The sequence below is a fragment of the Drosophila melanogaster genome, chromosome 2R (genome assembly GCF_000001215.4).
Source record: "Drosophila melanogaster chromosome 2R".
Classification (NCBI taxonomy): Eukaryota; Metazoa; Arthropoda; class Insecta; order Diptera; family Drosophilidae; genus Drosophila; species Drosophila melanogaster.
Window position 1 is genome coordinate 8,195,313 of NT_033778.4, and position 21,069 is coordinate 8,216,381.

General features: G+C 44.9%; 2 protein-coding genes across 3 annotated transcripts in view, besides 1 other annotated feature; one reads left to right on the top strand and one right to left on the bottom strand.

Annotated features, from left to right (window-relative positions):
• Positions 1–21,069, top strand: part of LRP1 (LDL receptor protein 1) — a 52,274-nt gene that overhangs the window by 21,148 nt on the left and 10,057 nt on the right. For both annotated transcript variants that reach the window (NM_001273871.2, NM_176104.3), the window contains 12 exons: positions 11,315–11,428; positions 14,194–14,313; positions 14,402–14,524; positions 14,773–15,024; positions 15,089–15,412; positions 15,663–16,039; positions 16,215–16,960; positions 17,019–18,086; positions 18,154–19,912; positions 19,973–20,268; positions 20,334–20,689; positions 20,748–21,016. In NM_001273871.2, coding sequence (NP_001260800.2) covers positions 11,315–11,428; positions 14,194–14,313; positions 14,402–14,524; positions 14,773–15,024; positions 15,089–15,412; positions 15,663–16,039; positions 16,215–16,960; positions 17,019–18,086; positions 18,154–19,912; positions 19,973–20,268; positions 20,334–20,689; positions 20,748–21,016 — 5,804 coding nt within the window. The remainder of the gene's footprint in view (positions 1–11,314; positions 11,429–14,193; positions 14,314–14,401; positions 14,525–14,772; positions 15,025–15,088; positions 15,413–15,662; positions 16,040–16,214; positions 16,961–17,018; positions 18,087–18,153; positions 19,913–19,972; positions 20,269–20,333; positions 20,690–20,747; positions 21,017–21,069) is intronic.
• Positions 6,034–6,113: a mobile genetic element.
• CG14756 (uncharacterized protein) lies at positions 9,576–10,394 on the bottom strand. The gene has a single exon (NM_136520.1). The coding sequence runs from the start codon at positions 10,369–10,371 to the stop codon at positions 9,661–9,663; it is 711 nt and encodes a 236-aa protein (NP_610364.1). The 5' UTR covers positions 10,372–10,394; the 3' UTR covers positions 9,576–9,660.

A 21,069-nucleotide genomic window follows, 5' to 3' on the forward strand; every position in this document is an offset into this window, starting at 1 on the left:
AAGTTATAACAGACTTAGAATTTATAATTCTACAATCCAAAAGTAAGGAAATTAACTTATGAAACGCACGTATAGCAATCCCAACCGGCAATCAGTTGCACAACTCAGAACAACAAAATACCAACAATCCGGCCAGAGGTAGACGGACGGTAAATCCTGGTCCCTGGTATCGGTCATTTTTGTCTGAAGGCCAAACCGCAGTCCGACATCCAGAAATACAGAAAAGAGTGCCGGGGACTCGTGGGGAATGCTGCTGAGCTGCTCAGGATGGTTTTAATATGTTCTCGAGGGTGATTCAATTACGTGGACTGCTCCTGTCTCGGTTACGTGGCTGTTGATGCTGCAGCTCTTCGGCTCTGCTGCTGCTGGTGGCACTGGGCAAATACGATGCACTGGAAAAAATGCCACCTTAGGTTCGTACATTTTATAAGAATATTGAAAATTTTCCTTGTATCTGAGATGGTTGTCAAGTGTGTTGGGTGTAAACAAACTTATAGCAATATATATTGCTTTTAGTTTAAACATAGTAGGGAATATTTCTCCATGTTGAGAGCTACCTGGGACAGGTGGAGTCAACTGTCTTTGTTGTTTTTAATGAGCGTCGGCGGAGATCTGCAAGAGGTGAGCGAAGAGGGGACGATCGGGGCATGGTCAGAGTCAAGTGCAGTCCAAGGGGTTTTTTGAGGGGGTCAACAACACTGTGGCTTACCAGACTAACCGCAAAATCGCTTTTGCTTGCCTCTGACAGATGTCCGTGAGTCAACACCCACCCCTTCCTCTGGCTGGCTCGCAGTCCGCATATACTGGTCTTTAAAGGATTTCTGGCCAACAAGTTTTCGTTTAAGTGAAAATCATGTTCGTCCTCGTTATGCGCTGGTCACGTTTGTCCATTATTTTGAAATTTCCCCAAGCTCCGCTTTGGCAGTAATATTTTTATAATGCCCCTTTCGGTTTGAGTGACAATTTGTGTTTGTGTGTATTATGCGGTGATGAATGACAACAAATGTTATTCACTGTATGCCGCTAAGTGCTCTTAAAGCAATTTTAAATCATCAACTGAAATGGAAATTTCTGCCGAAGTTATTGAGTTATTTTTAGCTCTTAATCATGAAATAAAAAATGTTGTTTCTAATTTAATATATAACGAAGAATTTTTATTTTCTTCTTATCTTTGTTTATTGCATTGTTTTTGAATACTTAATTTGAATACTTAATTTTTTAAATAAATAAAAATTGGTTTATAAATACGATTAGTTGTGATTCTTAAAAGAATGAATTTCGTCAAATAAAATATTTTTTTTTTCTGTGGACATTGGTCAACGCCACATGTTCCAGTTCCAGTTCCAGTTCTATTTGAATTTGAATTGGACATCTCAATTCCCATCTAATTATCCCATTGTGTCATGGCCCCAGTGTTCTGTGTGATTTATGCCACTTGAGGGAACAGATAAAATAGATCAACGCCCGAAAAGTTTAATGCAGCTCAAGGCAGGGAACTCACTCACTCGTATTGGATAATTATAAAAGCAGAGGGGCAAATAAAAATTATATTGTTCGGAGGCTCAACGGATAGCCCGCACTCGGCCACTTAGCTAATGAAAAGAAAGAGCCCCTAAGAGAGGAGCGAATGGAGATGGCGATGATGCCGATGAGGAATGGGGCGTGTGGCATGCTAAGTGTAATGGAAATTTTTCCCTCGGCCAACTGCTTCCGTCCTCTAATCAAACTGGGGCCTAATTGAGGCCGCCACGCTCGACTTGCCTCCTTACCCCATTCTCAACTGAGTGGCCAGCATTCCGCTGGCTCCACATCAGCATCCAGGGAACACGGCCGTATTGCGAGCAGTTTACGGCAGCCTTTATGGCATTTTGATAGCTGCAACATCTTCTCTAATAACTGCTCAGGCATTGGACAATGGGCTGCGAACGCCTGCGGTCAATTAAATAAATCGATAGCTGTTTGCCGAAAATAAATGCTCCTTTACGGGTGTTTGATTGCTCATATAAACGCCAATTGAATTTGCACAACAATTAATTGCAATGATTGATTTTATTCGCCTGTCATGCTGCATTGGAATGACAGGCAAATAATAATCATAATAAATCAATACGTTATTAATCAATTCAACTGAAAATGATGTACACATAACCAAAATCATCATGTTGTTAGATATCTTAATTAACTAATAAGGTTTGTTTGCTTAAAAGGTATTTATATTTTCATTTCTGTTTATCAGGTTGGTTGTCATTCAGCAAGCACATCTATCTATCTATCTATCTATCTATCTTCTGTCTATGTCCCACAATGCCCACTGTGCAGTGCAACATTGTGCCATTTGGTCATTGTCACGTCTGCCGCAACTATGGAAGCGTGTGTGCCATGCCAACGAAAGTGTTGTCCGCTCCTCGGCATTATGGGATTCAGAAACGGGTTGGGGGGCTAGATTGTCAGTAGGCCGTTTAACTGCGTCTAAATCCCCAAAATGCTACTGCTGCAGATCTGGTTGGGTGGCACCTGCGTTGATTACACGATGGGTGGGGAGTCGTGACATTGTAGGCAGTCATGCCACTGAAAGATGATGTTCTTGCGAAAGATCCTGTTCTTAGTGGCTGTAACTATTTTTACTGCGATTTTCGTGCTCTGGTGCCTTCTTGGAGAAGGACTTACTTTCATCGTTTATTGCATGGGAAAGTTTTGCAATAATTTTTTATTTACTCGGCTTCGCCCCCTCTGTGCAGCCACTAGTATTTTTTATTGCCTGGCAGAGTGGAGTGAATGGAAAATGGGTGAGAGTAGTTGGTGCTAGAATTTTCTTTAGCCCTCAGAAACTTTGCCACTTAAAATATGCGTGGCTTTAACTTTTTTCTTGTCCAATCCTTCTGGCTGGCTAATCACTTGGAGCGATTTTTTGTGCTGCCAATGTCAGAGTAATAAAAGCAGATCCACAGGGGTCAGAGATGGAGCCACGTTTGAAAAGTCATCAGCCAGGAGTTCCACGAGTGCCTCAAAATGCGGGCCACCTCAAAGGTTTCGAGAAAGTGCTTTCGTACAGAGCCGGAAGATAGAATAGAATGAGTAACGAATTGTTCGACTAAGAGGATAATGTGGATATCTGGTCCCAAAAACATTGTCGCCCGGCAATCACTTCAGGCGAAGTGCCTGCACAATTCAAGCTGAGTAGTTGGGTAAATAAATTGGTTGTTCAACATGGCGTGTGTGTAATCCATATGTGGTTAAACATTGCGTATACGCCGGGTATGCCGCACAAAAGACGAATCAGGCGTAAAGCTCTGTCAACAACATAATGAAATCACCACAAATCAAATTAAACTATCATGCCACTAATCCACTAAGCGAAATATAAGATTTAAGTTTGCTTAAATTGTAGACTATAATATTCATTAGGCGCTTTTTTGACTGCACTAAACAAAAAACTAGAAACTTCAAAAAGGTTGCTGTTGAGGTTTTTAAATTGTTGTTTAATTTTGTATTGGAATCTTTTCTTATTATTCTAATAGCAGCTCTAATGTATCATATTCGGTCCTTTGGTCGAAAGTGTTTAAAAATGAATAGAAATCATCGATTGATTGCCGTTTGCTGGCTGCCGTTTTGGCATCTGGAGTTTTTAGTGCTGCTGCAAATGCATTTATTGTCCTCGAGTACGACAAGTACATGACAATGACAGACACGACAAGCCACAACACCCACACCCACGCCCCACATCCTTCCTTCCTTCCGTCCTGACATCCTTCCTTCCTGCCCAGAAACAAGCAAAATGAATTTGCAGTCTTAGGAGCTGGGAAATCAATGGGGGACAAAAAGAAAATCATTTAAGGCCTGGTTGTTCGGCTCCACTCAACTGGCAGTAACAGAACCAACAACAACCATGTCAGCAAAAGAAGATTGATGATCGCTTACGTATAAATCATAGTGCATCGAATAGCAGGGAAAGAGGCTGCTCCAATAATATAACTTTTGCCGCAACTAGAAAATTGTGTTTATAAACATTTATAATGGAAATTTTCAACATCCAGAGGGAGATTGAAAACGACGAGAGGGCCGGACCACAATTGCGATGATGATGGTGCAGCCTGTGGGAAGCATGAAAAGGCATCAAGTGCTTTAAGGTATTGACTCAAGCCCTAACCCGCAACTTGAACACAACATGGATCGATGGAAGGGTAAAGTTTGCAGACTGCAAAATAATGCTGCAATGGAAAAGTTTGCATTGTCTGTCTCATTTTTTTTTTGAGTATTGCATACTTTTCATTTTAATACACTACGGATCCAGAGCTATCAAATTTATGGAAATAAATGTATCAACACGAACCTATTCATGAAAACTATTTAAATTTAATTTTCTCCAAATTCCTAGCTTGCCTTTTTGATTTACCCAATAATGACATTTATACGGTGTTGAAGGCCTCATTGTTTCCTTAGCTCCATTTCTGCACAACTTTTGGCTCATTAATGAAAGTTTGGCCTTAGGCAACCGAAAAACATAGCAATAAATGCAAGAAAAATTGGTAGTGCGAGTGCAAAAAGAAAGCAGAGGGTAGCTTATTCAAATATTTGCTACAAAGTTTTTCCTCAACTGCAAAGAGAAAGTTTTTCAGCCCTTTTGCAGGATTTCCTTCTCGCAGCTTCTGCATTTTGGTCCCTCGACAAGCGTTGATGATGCTGCAACTTTTTATGGTCCATCCAGATGCAAAATTATATCTCAATTTTCGGCAAAGGGTGCACTGGGAGCTTGCATGGTCGTGTATAACTTAAATAGTTTAGCTTATCATTTTTATGCAAAATGCTCAAAATATTCAGGTAGCCACTAACTGATGTGCATATGCACTTCAGATGTCTAGTATCGCACTTCCCTATTCTTTTCGCCTCACATGCGAGCTTATACAAACTTTGTTGATGGAAGAAGTTCTTGTTTGTTTTTGCGCTTCTCCAAAACAATTAAATTTAATAAACGAAATACTCATTTACAACTTTGCGTGGTTACAGACACAACAAATCGCTGGCGCAGTTGAAGTAAAGTTAGGGTTAAAGTTTTATTTTACTTATGGCTTCTAAGTGATTTGGCTTTTAGAAGTGCTCTCAGGCCCCATTTTCTCCATTTGGCCAGTTGGAAAGCACGTAATAAACTCGATTTAAGTGCCGAAAACATACGGCCACAGACAACAAACCGAGCGAGCAAACCGAAACCAAAAACGCCGGCAAAGTCCCATGTCCACGGCAAACAAGCCAAGGCCGGACACGGCTATCTGGCCCAAAGCAATCCCCCATTTCCATCGCCCCCCGCCCACTGCACGCCTACTCAAACATGCAGTGATGCCAGCAAGCCATTCTGAAAAAATTAGGACGAAAAGAGAACAACGGGATGAAATCAAAATAGAATGGTTAGCAAACAATAAACTGGGTTTGCCTGTGACAATGTTAGTTTCCAACGAGAATCCCTTTTTTTTTGTATACATCTTATAAAACTCAAATTTATTTTAGTGACATTAGAAAATATATCCATCTTTTCGGTTTGTATAAATCTAAAAGGCAATTGGTGTCGTTTGTGTCTCTTTTATATCATACAAAATCTTCCTTCGCATCCATTATACGAGTCCAATTCGGAACCAATTCCCGCATGCATTTAAAGTACATTTATGTCAATCACGCTCATTATGCGCACTCCAGTGCATTAAATTATGTATAGGGACATGCAGAGCGGAGTATGCGAGGATATTGCATCAGATTTCGCTGTCGATATAAATGAAAATTGAGACCGCAGTACAAGGAAGTCGGAATGCCAACGGAAGCCGCCATATTTGTGTGTACGGCCAGATGCTGACCGGCACCGCAGCGAGGGAACAACACTCAACACCCCCCCCCCCCCCATTCCCCACAGGATGCACCTCCGGCTTCCTGCTTCCCGCGGTCTCCACCGTTTGCTTTTGGCCATGGTCTGCCGGAAATCTGCACCGCCCGCAATTCTCTTTGTCACCTTTTTCATGATTTTTATGCCAGGGGAAGCTGACATTATAAAACAAGACAGGACGATATAGTCGACTTCCTCGACTATCAAATACCCCTGACACAGCCAGGGGCAGTGCGATTTCAAAATTATTTAAAAATAAATCAACATAATCAATTTGAAAACTGTGGTAGTGATAGGTTTTTGCGATTTGGTGGCTTTTACAGCGTGTGCATTACAACAATTTTTCTGGTTAAGTCTCGACTTTCATACATACTATGTATCTATCGATATACGATTTCTTACACACAATCCCACTAGTTGATTACCGGGTATCAGATAGTCGATCAAATTAACTATACCTATTTTACACCCTTGTGACTACTTTTTCTGTGTACTTAAATTTTTCCATCTTATATTGTTTTCTCAGTGTATTACTCATTTTGTGTCGTATTAAACGCTTGCTAAAGCATCGATTTTTAAGTGGAAAATCTCACTGCCTTGATGCTGCTCATTAAAAGTAAAGGCAAAAATGTTGTGACATCAAACTGGAATCTTCCCAGCGTTGTGCGAATTTCCACAAAGTTTTCCATTAAAGGAGTAAGAAGATGAAGAGCTGTTAGTAGCGAGACGGGGGGCGGCGGACATAAAAGTGATGTGTGAACTGCAAATTGCACGAGCTGACAACGGAAATTTGTCGCCTGGCGGCAGTGAAAATGTAAACGATATTCAAGGACTCCATTCCGAATGAGGGATGATGGCTCAGAGTTCTGCAGTAAATTTAAGCTTTCAATCGTTAAGCTTGTTGCGAATTTTATTGACAATTCTTTCTTCAATATCCACCAAATTGTATGTAAACTCTTGCTACTTACTTAGATGCATTAGGAAATTAAAGTGTTCTTGTTAAATACACTACATACTCGTTAATTGGTAGTAGCACCTTCGACCTTATCTTTATCCAAATTCAAATCCCGCCATAGAACAAATTAACACTTGTGTTTTCACCACTTTGATGGTTTCACATAGTTCATCAATTTAAAACATACTATTTATCCAAATTAAATTTAAATTCCAATTAGTCGACCTTTGGTTTTTGTAATAAACACCATTCGTCCTTAATTATGAGCACTAGTCCACTGCAGTTGGAAGTTCAGGCAGCACACAATCCGTGAAATCTCTGGCACATTGCTCAGCTGACAACTGCCGCTCCCGCAGACAACAAGAGACAACAACAATCACGGAAAGTTGTGTGTTGCATGCCCCTCAGGCGTGGCACGTACTCCTGCCAACTGTCAACGCGTCATTCAGCGCGCTAATTAAGTGAAAAACTATGTTACACACAGACAGCCAACGCGCACAAACACACATCTTTTTGACCCTAAAAGCAAACAAAAACAAGTGCAAAAAAAAGGAGATGGAAAGCCGTCCTTAAGGGTCACGACTAACTGGTACTCAGTCTGGGATAAAATATGGCATAGTGATCGAAAGGGGTAATGTGGAATTATTAAAGAAGTTCTAAATTTATAAGATATTTCACAATGAAAAATGGAAAGTCACACAATTTATACCTATACTTGTTTTACTTTTATAATATGAAACTTACCTCATTGATTCCTTTGAAATACTTATTCATGATTATAGTCAGAGAGATGTGTCTCCCAGACAATGAACGCATATTAAACGCAACAAATATACCCTTTGACTGCTGGATATGAGGTGCGCGCAAAGTTGTTGACAAACAGGGCGGCGCTGATGACGAGTTGGAGGAGAGAGATGCTGAACTGGATCTGAGTCCTGAATCCGAAAGTTTCTGTTTTCCGTGTGCGCCCACATAATTTGCAACAGCGACAGATGCAAATTTCCCTTCGAGCCCAAAAGGCGCTTAACCCGTTTTCCTGCTGATGGAAAAACAAGCAGAGATTCAGGGCAGAGGTCGTTTCGCTCGAAATCAGAGCAAATAGCTAGGACAAAGGCTTTAAGGCTGTAAAAGTAATAGGGCTGCGTTAAAGATCCGCTTGTGGTTTAAGAGCCCGCTACGAAAAGGAGGAACCCAGTCGGAAACTAAAGCGTTGGCACGTCTGCCGGCCAAGAGTCAATTAAAATTTCTATTTGATTTGGCAAATGTCAGTGGCAGGCAGTCGTTGGCTGCCAGACGCTGGCTGGCTGAAGGGCCGTGTCCTGAAACAGAGACAGGACTCACCAGGCACCCGCCCACGTAGCCAAGCGCAGGAGCACTTGCCCATCCCCACCCATCCACCCACATCGCATTGTGCTGACCAACTGCCAACAGCAGTGCAGACAGATAAGAGCAGCTCGAAATTGGCTACAGGTAGACCGGGTAGACAGGGCAAACACAGGATAACGTCCCTCAATGTTCTCAAAAGGAATTTCGCAAAATTGCAAGGGAGTGAAGCGACGCAATAAAAGTTATCTTTAATTATGCGACCGACCTCCTTTTCACTTAATTTTAACTGTCGGTGTAATCAGTTAGCAAAGTATTTATTGTTTATAAGAATTCTTGCTTTCGGCGAAAGGACTGGAACATAATGTCTTGTTAAAACCCAACACGACGTGTTTTTTTTTTTGATTTTCTATTTCAATAGCAAAAGATTCTCTTCTTTCTTTTAAGTAAAATCCTTAAAAACACTTAACGAGAACTTCGTTTCCTCGAATCCTCTGTGAAACATTCCAATTGACTCCAAAGAACTTTCAGCGGAACATCCTTAAACAAACGATTGGCATGACGACGCTGTCAGGTAAACGAACCCAGTGACCAAGGCAGCCGGGCAAAAGATAAGCTGAAGGGAAAACCAACTGAAATTGAGTGCATCCCAGTCAGATTTGGGAGTTGGAGTTGGAGCTGGCTCACCAACTGCAGCGCGAATCCCTTATTTTGATTTTATGTGGAGCAAGCACTAAACCTCAGTGCGAACTAAATCAAAAAGAGGCGTAAAACTAATTTCGAACAGTGCAAAAGCCGCTAAACGAAATTGCAGCGCTCTATAATTTATGGGGTCATGAGAGCATACCAGCATAAATACATAAAAAAGCACTATAACAAAAGCGGAATAGCTGCGAAATTTATGACTTGCGGTTGCTACCTGGCGCACACACACCTGTGCATGAGTTCGCGATAAAAACTTTCTCTGGCGAAATACGTGAGTGTTTGGTCCGAAAAGTATGCTACAATAAAGTTCATTCCGATGCATATATCCAGCAATATTTGCAATTCGCTGCTGTTAAGCTCTTCTACTATGTTGAGGTGCAAAACACATCCTGTGCAAAACTTGTTTTAAATTAATCTATTATTTACTGGGCTTAAACTTGTACTTTTTTCCGAATTTGATTGAATAAATTTGTTTCAGTTTACTGTATAGAAAACAAACTTCAAGGTTCAGTGATTATTCTATCTGTTCAACGTTCACAACCATTGTAATAGGTTCATTTATGAAACTGTCAGAAATTTTTTCCTTAGTATATTATGATTAACAGCTTTTTCGGCCTAATATCCTTTGGAAGTAGATATTCTAGGAAAAGCTAGCTTTGTAAATGGAACCCTGGAAAGTGTCCTTTTCTATATATATATATGTACATCGGATGGAAGGAAGCAAGATTTTGTTGTGGTTTATTTATTAGTATTTTCGCTGCTGTTTTAATGAGTTTTAAAGCTGCATTTGTAGGTGGGAGTGTCCAGCGCGTTAGGCCACCTTGTTTGATGGCGCGACAGCTTCCTTGTTGGCGGCTGTTTTGTTTTTCTGACCCTGTCGCTTGGTTTTCGAGCCCGTTCGCCGCTTGTGGCCGCTGCGCTTCGAAGGAGTCCGTTTCCGTTGGCCACGACGGCCGCGCTTTCCCCTGCCGCCGCACCTGCGGTTTCCCCTCCTGCGTTTACTGCTTCCACGCCCCTTGCGTCGGCCCTTACCGTTCCGCCTGCCACCGCGTCGGCGATTGCGTGGCTCAACGCGTGAGAGGTCGATTTCCTGCTCCAGCTCCTCCTCGGCCTCGTCCTCGGGCTCCTCAAGGTCCTGCAGTTCATCGATGGACTCCTGCTCCTTCGCCAGCTTGTGCTTGACTTCAGTCTTCGGCTTGGCGGGTGTGATGTTAGCGGTCACCTTTTTGGTATGCAGTTTTTTGTTCTCCTTTTCGTCTTCCTCCTCCTCTCCATCCTTGATATCATCTCCCTCCTCGTCCTCACTAGCGTCGGCCAGGTCCTCTTCGTGCTCCAGGATGTCATCGCCATCCTCTTCGTCCTGCTGAATGGCATAGTATTTGGCATTCAAGCGCTGGAGGCGCATCTGCTGCTCCAGAGCAGGTCTGGCCCGCGTGGCGGGCCAGCTGGGCTGGGCCAGGGAACCTGTACCAATGCTGAGCAGCGCCACTAGGGCTATGAAGAAGAGCCACTTCAATGACATGGCTGTTGAATGCGTTATGTTGCTGCACTGTCCTGGACATGGCTTTTATGGCAATCCAAAGTTCAGCTTTTGGGCGGCTGAGTAAACGAGTCGAATGCTTTTTGTTTGAGTTGGGAAAGTGGGTCTTCTGGATCCGAAAATGCTGTCACCAGGAAGCTGGGCACATTTCCGATTCCCACTTACTTATGCGCTAAGCAAATTTAAATTACTTTTTTATTGTTTACGGAATGCTAGCAACAGCTTCGACCGGCCTAATGATGCAGTGTTCCCGAGTCACGTACCTCGGCATTTGGCTTCCAGCAATGTGGGTCCGTTGTTAATGTTTAATTGTAGGCACGTACTGGCCTACAACAACTGCATAAACATTGAAATTATCTGGCATTTTTGGGAAAGAGTATGGAACAGCATCGGGCTTTTTCGTTGGGTGGTGGGTGGTGGGTGATGGTGTTTGGCAAGGTGGCGTTAACACGTCGCCACTCTGCATATTAAATGGAAAAATAATTTGGCAACCTTTTGGACGCAGCTGTGGACCAAGTGATGGAGAATATTATTGTTCGGGAATAATTTATGTGAGCGTGCGTTGGCGGCTGAATTGGATTAGAGTAATGCGCTAAAATCAAGGATATAAATTGTTTTGCAAATAATGTAAATATGTCATATTTTAATATAATTAGCTATCTGAATATTTATTATCGCACTTAAGATATCGTTTAGGTACAGGCTGGCACTCTAGCTAATCCCTAGTGTTGGGATGAATAGCTCTTTGACAACAATGGAACCATTTGTGATTAGCATAATAGTTTCGTTCGCACACACCACCTTGCACTCATTAGTATGCAAACTGTGGCCGAGACTCAAATGATTGAATGGCTGGCTGCCTGCACTTCCTCGTTCTTCCTTTGCATCCTGAGTGACCATTATTCCGTCATCTATCCCATTGCAGGTCCTTGTCCAGCCTCGTACTTCACATGCAACGATGGCTTCTGCATACCGATGCGATGGAAATGCGATTCCAAGGCCGATTGTCCGGACATGTCCGATGAGGGCAGCGAGTGCGGTGAGTATTCAATATGTTCCTCGATCGGTGTAAGCCCCCCATATGGGCTGTCAACCTCCGCTGGGGACATTAGCAGGCGGTGATTGCTTTATTATTGGTTTGGCTGTTTGGTCGGAATGCTTTTTCGACCATTCCCCGTGTGTCCGTCCTAATGACAGGTGGGTGGTCGGGCCTAAAAATCCACCGCAAATACATGGGCACCGAGAGCACCGGAGGAATATTCACCTGCTGCCCGCAGCAAATGCAATTAGTTGTCGGACCATTTTTGGGCCGAGAAATCCGTAAATTGAAAGCCCAGTTGTCATGGTCCATAAAAGCCAACTCTGGTCGACTGTCAGTGGGAAATTTAAGCGCTTGTCCTTAATTTTCTCGAGGGCTGATAAGTGAAAAAGCCACAAGACTAAAATTAATGTGTAGACATTTTTATCTCCTCTTTTTTCCACTCAATGACGACAGCGAACTGCAAACTGCGTACTGCAACAATTGCTGCTGGGTCGCAGAGTTCTTCTGGCATTTTTAATTTAATTTTTGTGGCACTGCAGCCGGCAGTGAGCGACAACTCAGACGACAAATTGTCGGCAAATATTAATGCAACAGATTATAATAAATGTGCCCGGCACATCGTTGTCATCTACATTTGCCCAGCTTCCCAGTCTCCTGCCTTCTGTATGTACTGCCTCCTCTTGCCGTTCGCGCAATTTCAATTAAACACAACTGAACTGAATGCAGACATACAGGCACACACACCCAGAGTTATAAAGTGTTGTCATATATATAAGCCTCTTGATATATTGCATTTAAACTGGCCTCGTTACACTAGCGACAAAAATGTTTCCTCCGATCCTCGGCCAAAATAAATTTCATTCAAATTTATACGCAACTTTTAAATGGGACTTGACTTAAATGAACCCTTGGGATTTAACAACTGTGAATGTCTAAGCATTGGCAATATTTCAGTTGCTTTACTTTTAAATGAGCGAAACACATAGTAGATGGAGAAGTTGGAGGACTTAAATTGGTAACTGAAGTTCGAACAAGGATGTTAAATGTAACATTGAGCTTAACATTTTAACCTTTTGACCCATCTTTCACTTTTCGTGCTTTGCTCAATACACAAATACTTGTGTATTTACCATTTTCGAGTGTATCATCTTTTACGAGGTCTCCTTCCTCACATTTGACTGCAAATGGAATGTTCCCATACAGCAGACATTACGAACAATATTATAATATTTTCCTGTTTTCCTAGAGTCATACATTTGTGCTCCTTGTGAGCATTTCAGAGATGCAAATTGCTTGACACAAATAAGGGGAAATGTGCAAAGAAGAATTCAAATAACGCGTCGTATTCTCTCCGCAATGGTGGTCCAAATCAAAGGCAGCCATGACAATGCCTTGACAGCGGCCGGGTGGCATGGGTGAAGATCCTGGTGATGGGAATGGGTGGATGGGAGGAGGACGGTGTGGACCGGTGGCGACCGACATGCGCGACTATAACCATAAAAGCCACATTGGCAACACATGGGAACGGCCAAAAATATTTTGCTTGCCAAGAGGTTAAACTCCAGAGACATCCATTGGACGTGTCCATGTCTCCGTCTGCCGTGCTTCCGTACTCCCGTATTCCGGCATTCGGCTATTCGGGTGTTCGCGTGGCAATTTGCATGGCGCTGGCGGATGGCAACACGGATATAATACGTAATAAGCCCAAGGGCATGCAGTCACCGGGTCCCGAGGAAAGTTTAAATTTTTTATTTTGCTCCGAACCGAGGGAGCAAGGAGTAAGCGGGCGCAAACGAAACCGGGACCAGAAATTTTGTCAAGGGAGTCGTGGAGTCAGAGCCGTGGGATGCTGACCATCGCACGAAATTGGAGGGCGTGAGTAGCGCAAGCCGGAGCCCGGCACTTATTTAATCAAGCCGGGCCCTCGAAAATGGTCAAAAATTATGTTGCCGGGCAATTGTTAAACATTTTCAAGTGCCACGGGGAGTTCAACTAACTGGATGCGACGAAGTCAACTTGAAAAATTAACGTGCCATTTAGCGAGTCGTATTTGTCACAGTTATTTTTTCGTGGTCTTTCGGGGGTTGGCCATTGTCACCCCCTAAAATGAGAATGAAACTCATTCGCTTTAATAAAAGCCGAGCTAATTGGGTAATGACCATGAAAGGAACAAGGAGCAAGAGGGAACAAGGGGACACTAGGGGTATTTTCCATTTCAGAAAGCCACCAGATGGTCGCCAAACTAATTTGCTTTCCATTAAAGTGTATGTGTTCCCATTTTGTTTTCACAACTAGGTGTGTTAACTGATGGTTATTGGGAGACAACATCTCCGTTTACCCCGTTTGAGTTGCACGTGGTCTAATACTATTCCGATTTCATCGGAATATAAGCTATGTACATCTTAAACCCCATAACCACATTGATGACACTATCCGCTGGCCCAACCCTTTCCAATTATAAGTGCCAGGATTATATAGTTATTTCTAGGGTTTTCCACTTAAAGCGGGAGTACAAAGTTTTATATCTGCCAAAAGTTGGCCACGACTGCCCTTGTTTGCGTGTTATTTACGATATCTCGCGAAATAATTCAGCGATTTGTACGAACAACAGCAGAAGCAACTTTTTGTTGGCCGAAAAGCGGACCAACGAGCAACCAGCCCCAAGACCACTAACAAACCCCGCCATAAATCATCATTTCGCTTATTGTTATTGTACGTGAGGAGTGTACTCAGCTTGGTTCTCATCCGTTTTCCAGCCGGAGCGCCCAAGTGCAACGAGGGCCAGTTTCGATGCGGGGTGAGCCGCCACTGCATCCCGAACAATTGGCTCTGCGACGGGGAGTTCGACTGCGGCAAGGGCGACATATCCGACGAACTGAACTGTAAGTAAGCCGCGGGCCTGGCCACGCCACCATGCCACCATGCCACCATGCCACCCACTGACCACCGCCTCATTTGCCTCCCGACCAGGTCCGAATGGCGATACGCCCAAGTGCCGCGCCTTCGAGGGCCAGTGCCGCAACGGCGACTGCCTGGAGTTGTCCCGCTTCTGCGACGGCCGTTGGGACTGTGATAACGATGAGCTGCAATGTGGTAAGTGCAGCCGATCGATTCGGCTAATTGGGCTGCCATAGCCAACACAATCGTCGTACAACATGCTGTTCCTAAACTAAAAGCAACCAAAATGGTTTGATATTTAGTTATACTGCTTGATTACAAAGTCGTAACTACCTTAATCAAATTGTTTTATTCTATTCTTATTCGGTACACACCATTTTGTTTCTTGAAAAAAAAAAACCCTTTCAAATAATCTCATAACGATAATATCCACTTCTGAATAGATAAACAGAACGCTGCTTGTGCAGCACTGAACTGCAGCTTCAACTGCAAACTGACGCCGCAGGGGGCACGCTGCTACTGCCCCAAGGATCAGGTGCCAGAGTCGTCGAACTCCACCCGCTGCGTGGACTACGACGAGTGCTCCGAACCGGGCACCTGTGACCAGGTGTGCCGCAATACGCCCGGCTCCTACGAGTGCTCCTGTGTCTCCGGCTATGCGAAGACCAAGGGAAATCGCTGCCGGGCCATCAATGGTAGGGTTCACAGAAAAACACGCCAGAGCAGATACACATCCGGCTAATCCCTCTCAATTTATAGTGCCACCAACGGAGCCGACCACGCTGATTTTTCTTTCGCGGGACGGCGTACAGAGTGTTGGAACGAATGGAACCGAAGTCATCGGTCCCCCAGGGGCAAAGGATAATGATAAAGTCACGGACAAGGATGGCGTCGGAAGTGAGGAAGAACTGCTGCTCTCGCAACCCCTTCGCTTCGTGCACGCCTTCGAGGTGTGGCATCGGAATCGCACCCTCTGCTCCCTGCTCTTCAGTTGGCCCGAACTGCAAATGCGGTGCCAGCGCGTCGATGACGCCCGGGTTAACTGGACACTGCCCTTCTCCTCGTTCGTCTCGCCGCAGCAATGTGAGTGACCGTTTATCTTGACCCCGATGTGGTTTCTTTGCAGAGGGTATTCCGGTTCAAAAGTAGAATTCATTGCCCAGTTGCATTCGCTTAACTTAAGCTTCCTATCTAAACTACGTGTTATATATTGTTTTTTCCAACAATATTAAAGCATTTATTATCATCATAAGTAAATATTAATTGATATCCTTTTAGGATAGCTAATTATCTCGGTGTTGATAATATTTTTGGATCTTTTTTCCCCTTGCAGTTTTCACTGAGCTTCGGCTGGACTGGCTGTCGGGTAATTGGTATTTAGTCAGCGAGGACGACGGCCTGGTCTATCTGTGCACAAATGCGATGACTTACTGCCGGGTGATATTGCAGCAGGTGGACCCGCTGTCATCTCTGGATCTGGACCCCACCAAGGGCTTTATGTTTTACACGGATTGGACACCCAGTTTGTCCCGTTCGCTGCTCGACGGCAGCAATCGAACTGTTTTGGTCACCGACCAGGTTTATCACCCGAGCAGCGTCACTTTGGACTTGGCAAACGAGTTGGTGTACTGGATTGACATCTACAAGGATGAGGTCAACCGTGTGGACTACGAGGGTCGGAACCGTTGGACCCTCAAAAGGCCACTAGATGTGAGTATTGTGATGCGAATATTTGCACATGTTAATGTTTTTTCCATAATAACTGACCTCATTAATTAATATAGTATGTTGGCAAGTGTTAAATATTCAGCATCAAAAATCTTTGTTTGGTAATCGATTAGAATGTTAGAGCTGGTTCTGATTACTTTTGTATCTAATTTTATAGTCCCCAGTGCCACTGAAAACCATTCATGCCGTGGAGGTTTTTGAGAATTCAATTTATTTAGCAGCCTGGATGGATACGGCCATCGTTGCCCTGGACAAATTCTCGCTCAAAACCCACATCCTCCAATCGAATGTGAGCCGTGGAGCCAATTTAAGAATTTTCCACCGCCAAAAGCAGCCCGAGGTGGCTCATCCGTGCCGAGATAACAATGCCGGTTGCAACCAGATCTGTGTGCCGCAATGGACGAAGGGATTCGCCAGCGCCAAATGCATGTGCACCGCCGGTTATAAATTGCACAATCAGACGACTTGCCTTCTCTCCGCCCTTGACAAGTTTCTTGTGTACAGCGACAAACATTTGGCTAGGATCAGTGGCATACCGCTGGACACCGAGCAAGTTCAGCAGCTGGAGCAGATCGGCGAGCAACCGGATGTAATGGTGCCGGTATACAATGTATCCAAAACATTGGCCATTGATGTAAATGTTCGAGGCAAGGCGGTTTTCTATGTGGTAGCTGATTCGGGTGCGAGTCCCTTCGGAAATGGTGAACCCTCGTGCAGCATACGAAGCCAATCGCTTAATGGTAGTGTCTCTCGACTGCTGGCCCAAGGTCTTAAGAGGGTGCACGCCGTGGCCTTCGATTGGATCAACGATCACCTGTACTGGACCAGCCACAAAAAAATGCAGGTCGCTCCACTGAGAAATTTGAGCAAAGTGCTGACATTCAACACTGACTGTGATGCCATGTAAGTTTAAAGACACCGATAATAATCAATGTTATCTAATTCGAATATTATTTTCAAGGTCGTTGGAACTTGATCCCACGACCGGACTGCTCTACTGGTCGCAATGGGAGTCGCAATCCTGCGAGGCCGGCATCTACAGCTCCTGGATGGATGGCACGCACAAGGAGTTGCTGGCCAAGGGCACCAGCTCTATGCCCATGCAATGGCCACGCAGTCTGGACGTGGATCGACGCACAAAGGAGCTTTACTGGTGCGATATCCGACTGAGCACCATTGAGCTCATGAGGCTGGATGGCACCGGTAGGGAGGTGCTATTCAAGTCGGACCAGTTTCATCCGTACTCAATAGTGCAGAACAATGGACTGATATATTGGGCGGACAACAAGAACTCCACTATTCTGCGCTTCCATGCGCATCAGGCCAATCTATCGAGCACATTTAGCTCAACAGTGCACTTGCAAAGAACTGGAAGAGCTGCTGATCTGCGGATTTTCGATATAGCTTCACAACCACTGCCCCAAACTCCAAGTGCTTGTGCGCAATCAAAGTGTCCGGGCATGTGCTTGAACACACCGAAAGGTGCTATATGCCGCTGTCCCGATGGCTTCACACTTAACGGCACCGGAAGCCACTGCATCCCCCAACTAGCTCCGTCTCCGATTCGTCCTAATTGCACTTCTGGTTACATGTGCCGCAGCACGCGACAATGCCTCGACACCAAGGACATGTGCGACGGCTTCGAGGACTGCGAAGATGGCATTGACGAAAGCTCTGATCCGAAGGGACCTTGCAATGTCAATACTTGTGATAAAACCCATAACTTTGTTTGCAATGGTCGCTGCTATCAGCGATCGCTGCTGTGCAGCACCATTCCCTACTGCTCGGACGGAACGGATCAGGCCAACTGCCACCAGAACACCTGCAATAGCAACGAGTTCACTTGCCACAAGAGTGGGCGCTGCATTCAACTAACTTGGGTCAATGACGGAGTGGTCGATTGCGGTCCGGATGATGATTCCGATGAGACGTCGGAAACGATCTTTGCCAGCAAATGTCCGGAATTCGACTGTAACAACGGGCGGTGTCGCCAGTTTGCCGATGTCTGCGACGGCATTGATAACTGTGGGTAGGTTCATTCTGGCCTTATCTTTAGACGTTTATTAAAAAATAAATATTTTGTTTCCGTTATCTAGAAACAATGCCGATGAAATGGAATGTGAGCAGGAGTGCGAACACGGCGAGAAGTATTGCCGGCCCATTGGGTGCTATGGCGAGATGCACATGTGCGATGGGATCCACGACTGCTTGGACTTTAGTGATGAGGCTAACTGCAATCAGACCAAGAGTGATAACCACCCGGTGACTGAGTGGAAGGAGCTGGGCGAGTGTGCTCCTCTCGAGTTCGCTTGCATGTTTCCGTTCGAGTGCATTCCGGACTTTTTGCGCTGCGACGGCATTTCGCACTGTTTCGACAAGACGGATGAGTTTAACTGCACGCATATCAATACCACTAGATTTGATATGAACGAGACGGTGATTTGCGAGCACCCAGATCGGCTGTGTGGCTTCTCCAAGCAGTGTGTAACAGTGGATCAGCTTTGTGATGGAAAGAACGATTGTGAGGATACCACGGACGAGGGCTTTTTGTGCGCGGATAAGCTGTGCGATCGCGGGCACGAGTGCTCTCATCGTTGCCATAACACTCCGGAGGGATATATCTGCTCCTGTCCAGACCATCTATACCTGCAGCCAAACGGAAAGCGCTGCAGCATGCAGCACGCCTGCGATCACTGGGATACGTGTTCACAGGTGTGCGAAAGTAGCGGTAAGGGTTATGACTGCCGTTGCTTGGATGGATTCGACTTGGGCTTCGATCGGTTCACATGCAAAAGCACCGCTCCGGATGAGCCTTACGTTATCTTCACCAACAGGCAGGACATTAAAGGCATCAACCTAAAGACCTTAAACGTGGGGAACTTTTACAGTTCTCTGAGGAATATTATCGCTCTCGATTTTTTGTACAATAACGAGTCCAACGTTGAGATATACTGGACGGATGTGATAGACGACAAGATTTACAGGGGTCATCTGGTGGGCGAGAGTTTGCGAAATGTGGAAGCCGTTATTCACTCTGGACTTTCCACTACCGAGGGATTGGCCGTTGACTGGGTGGGGAAAAACCTTTACTGGATAGACTCAAATCTGGACCAAATCGAGGTGGCAAAACTGAACGGAAGCTTCCGACGAACGCTGATCGCTGGAAACATGGAGAGCCCGCGAGCCATAGCCTTGGATCCAAGGGAGGGTCTTCTCTTTTGGACAGATTGGGATGATAACTCGCCCAGAATTGAGCGGGCCAGCATGTCGGGCGATGGAAGACGCATGATCTCCACCAGTTGGCAGTTAAGTGCAGGATGGCCCAATGGCTTGACTCTGGATTACACCCAAAAAAGAGTGTATTGGGTGGATGCCAAGTCGGACTCGATTAGTAGTACCATGTATGACGGGTCCGAGCATCATGTAGTACTGCGCAACAAAGAAATACTCTCCCATCCATTCGCCATATCTGTGTTCGAAAACTACGTCTACTGGACGGATTGGCGAACCACATCGGTTATACGCGCCAACAAGTGGAATGGAAGCGATGTACAGGTGCTGCAGCGCACCCAGTCCCAGCCCTTTGGCATTCAGGTATTGCACTCCAGTCGACAGCCCTGGGATCGGAATCCCTGTGGCGAGAACAACGGAGGATGTTCCCATCTTTGCCTATTGAGTGGAAGGGGTACCTTTAAGTGCGAATGTCCCCATGTAATGCGTCTAGATCCAGCCAATGAACGTAATTGTGTTCCCAATGAGCAGGTTCTTCTGTTTGTCATGGTGGACGAGATTCGCGGTATTGACTTGCATCAGCCCAATCACCACACCATACCGACTATTCGTCAGTCTCCAAGGGTAAATATAGCACTTAAATGTACACTTTTGAGAATATGTATTAATTTTCGATATTTAAAGTTGGTCGCCCCACAGCGCATTGATTTTCTAGTAGATGAAAGTCGCATTTTCTGGTCGGATATCCAGCAGAATGAGATCTCAAGCGCCGGCATCTCAAATGGCCTTATAGAGCCCATAATTAACACCAACATTGAGAAACCCTATGGCTTTGCAGTTGACTGGATTGCCCGGAACATGTACTTTTCCTCTGGTCAGATAAAGTGCAATATTCTGGCAAGTAACCTCAAGGGCGAATTTGCGTCTATTATTCACGAGGATCTTAATATGGTGGACAGCATTGTCCTGGATCCTGCCAAGTAAGTCCTCTTCTCTTCAGTCTACAAACAGTGACAATCCTGACCCCGTCTTTTTATTTCTGCAGTGGCAAAATGTATTGGATACACTCTGCGTCCGATGGAAGTATGTCCCAGTTGGAGCAGTCTAATTTAGATGGCTCAAGTCGTTCGTTGATCTATCAGCATGAGAACAATCTTCAAAGTTTGACAATGGACTTCGATTCTCAGCGGTTGTACTACGCATACGACAATTCGGGTATTGCCTATTACGACATTCCAAGAAACGAGACGCGTAAGGTACTGGTTGCCAGTCCTATCACATCGATCAGTTCCCTGACTGTCTACAATGGAACGCTCTATTTTCCGGAGAATATTCAGAGTGTGATCATGCAATGCGAGAAGGAAGCCTGCTCCAACATGTCCTATCTCAGAGTCAATACGAGTAAGCGAATCCAAAACTTATATTGTTGTTCTTTATTCATGCTTACATTCTTTTATAGAGAGCATTCAAAGCATGAAGATGTTTTATGCGGACGCCCAGACCGGCTCAAACACCTGTGCCGAGTGGGCTTATCGCGGTGGCTGCCAGCAGCTTTGCTTGGCCACTTCTTCCATAGATCACGTCTGCCGCTGTGCGCTCGGCTACGATGTAGAGCCGAACAATCCAACCGGTTGTGTTCCGCGGGCCGAATTTATTTTCTACTCCATCGATGTGTTGCAGGGCGTGGAAATGATCGACCCATCGGAACAGTTTGACACGCCTTCCCCGGTAACATAATGGTTTAATCTTTGGAAAACACAATCTGACAAAATCAATCTTTC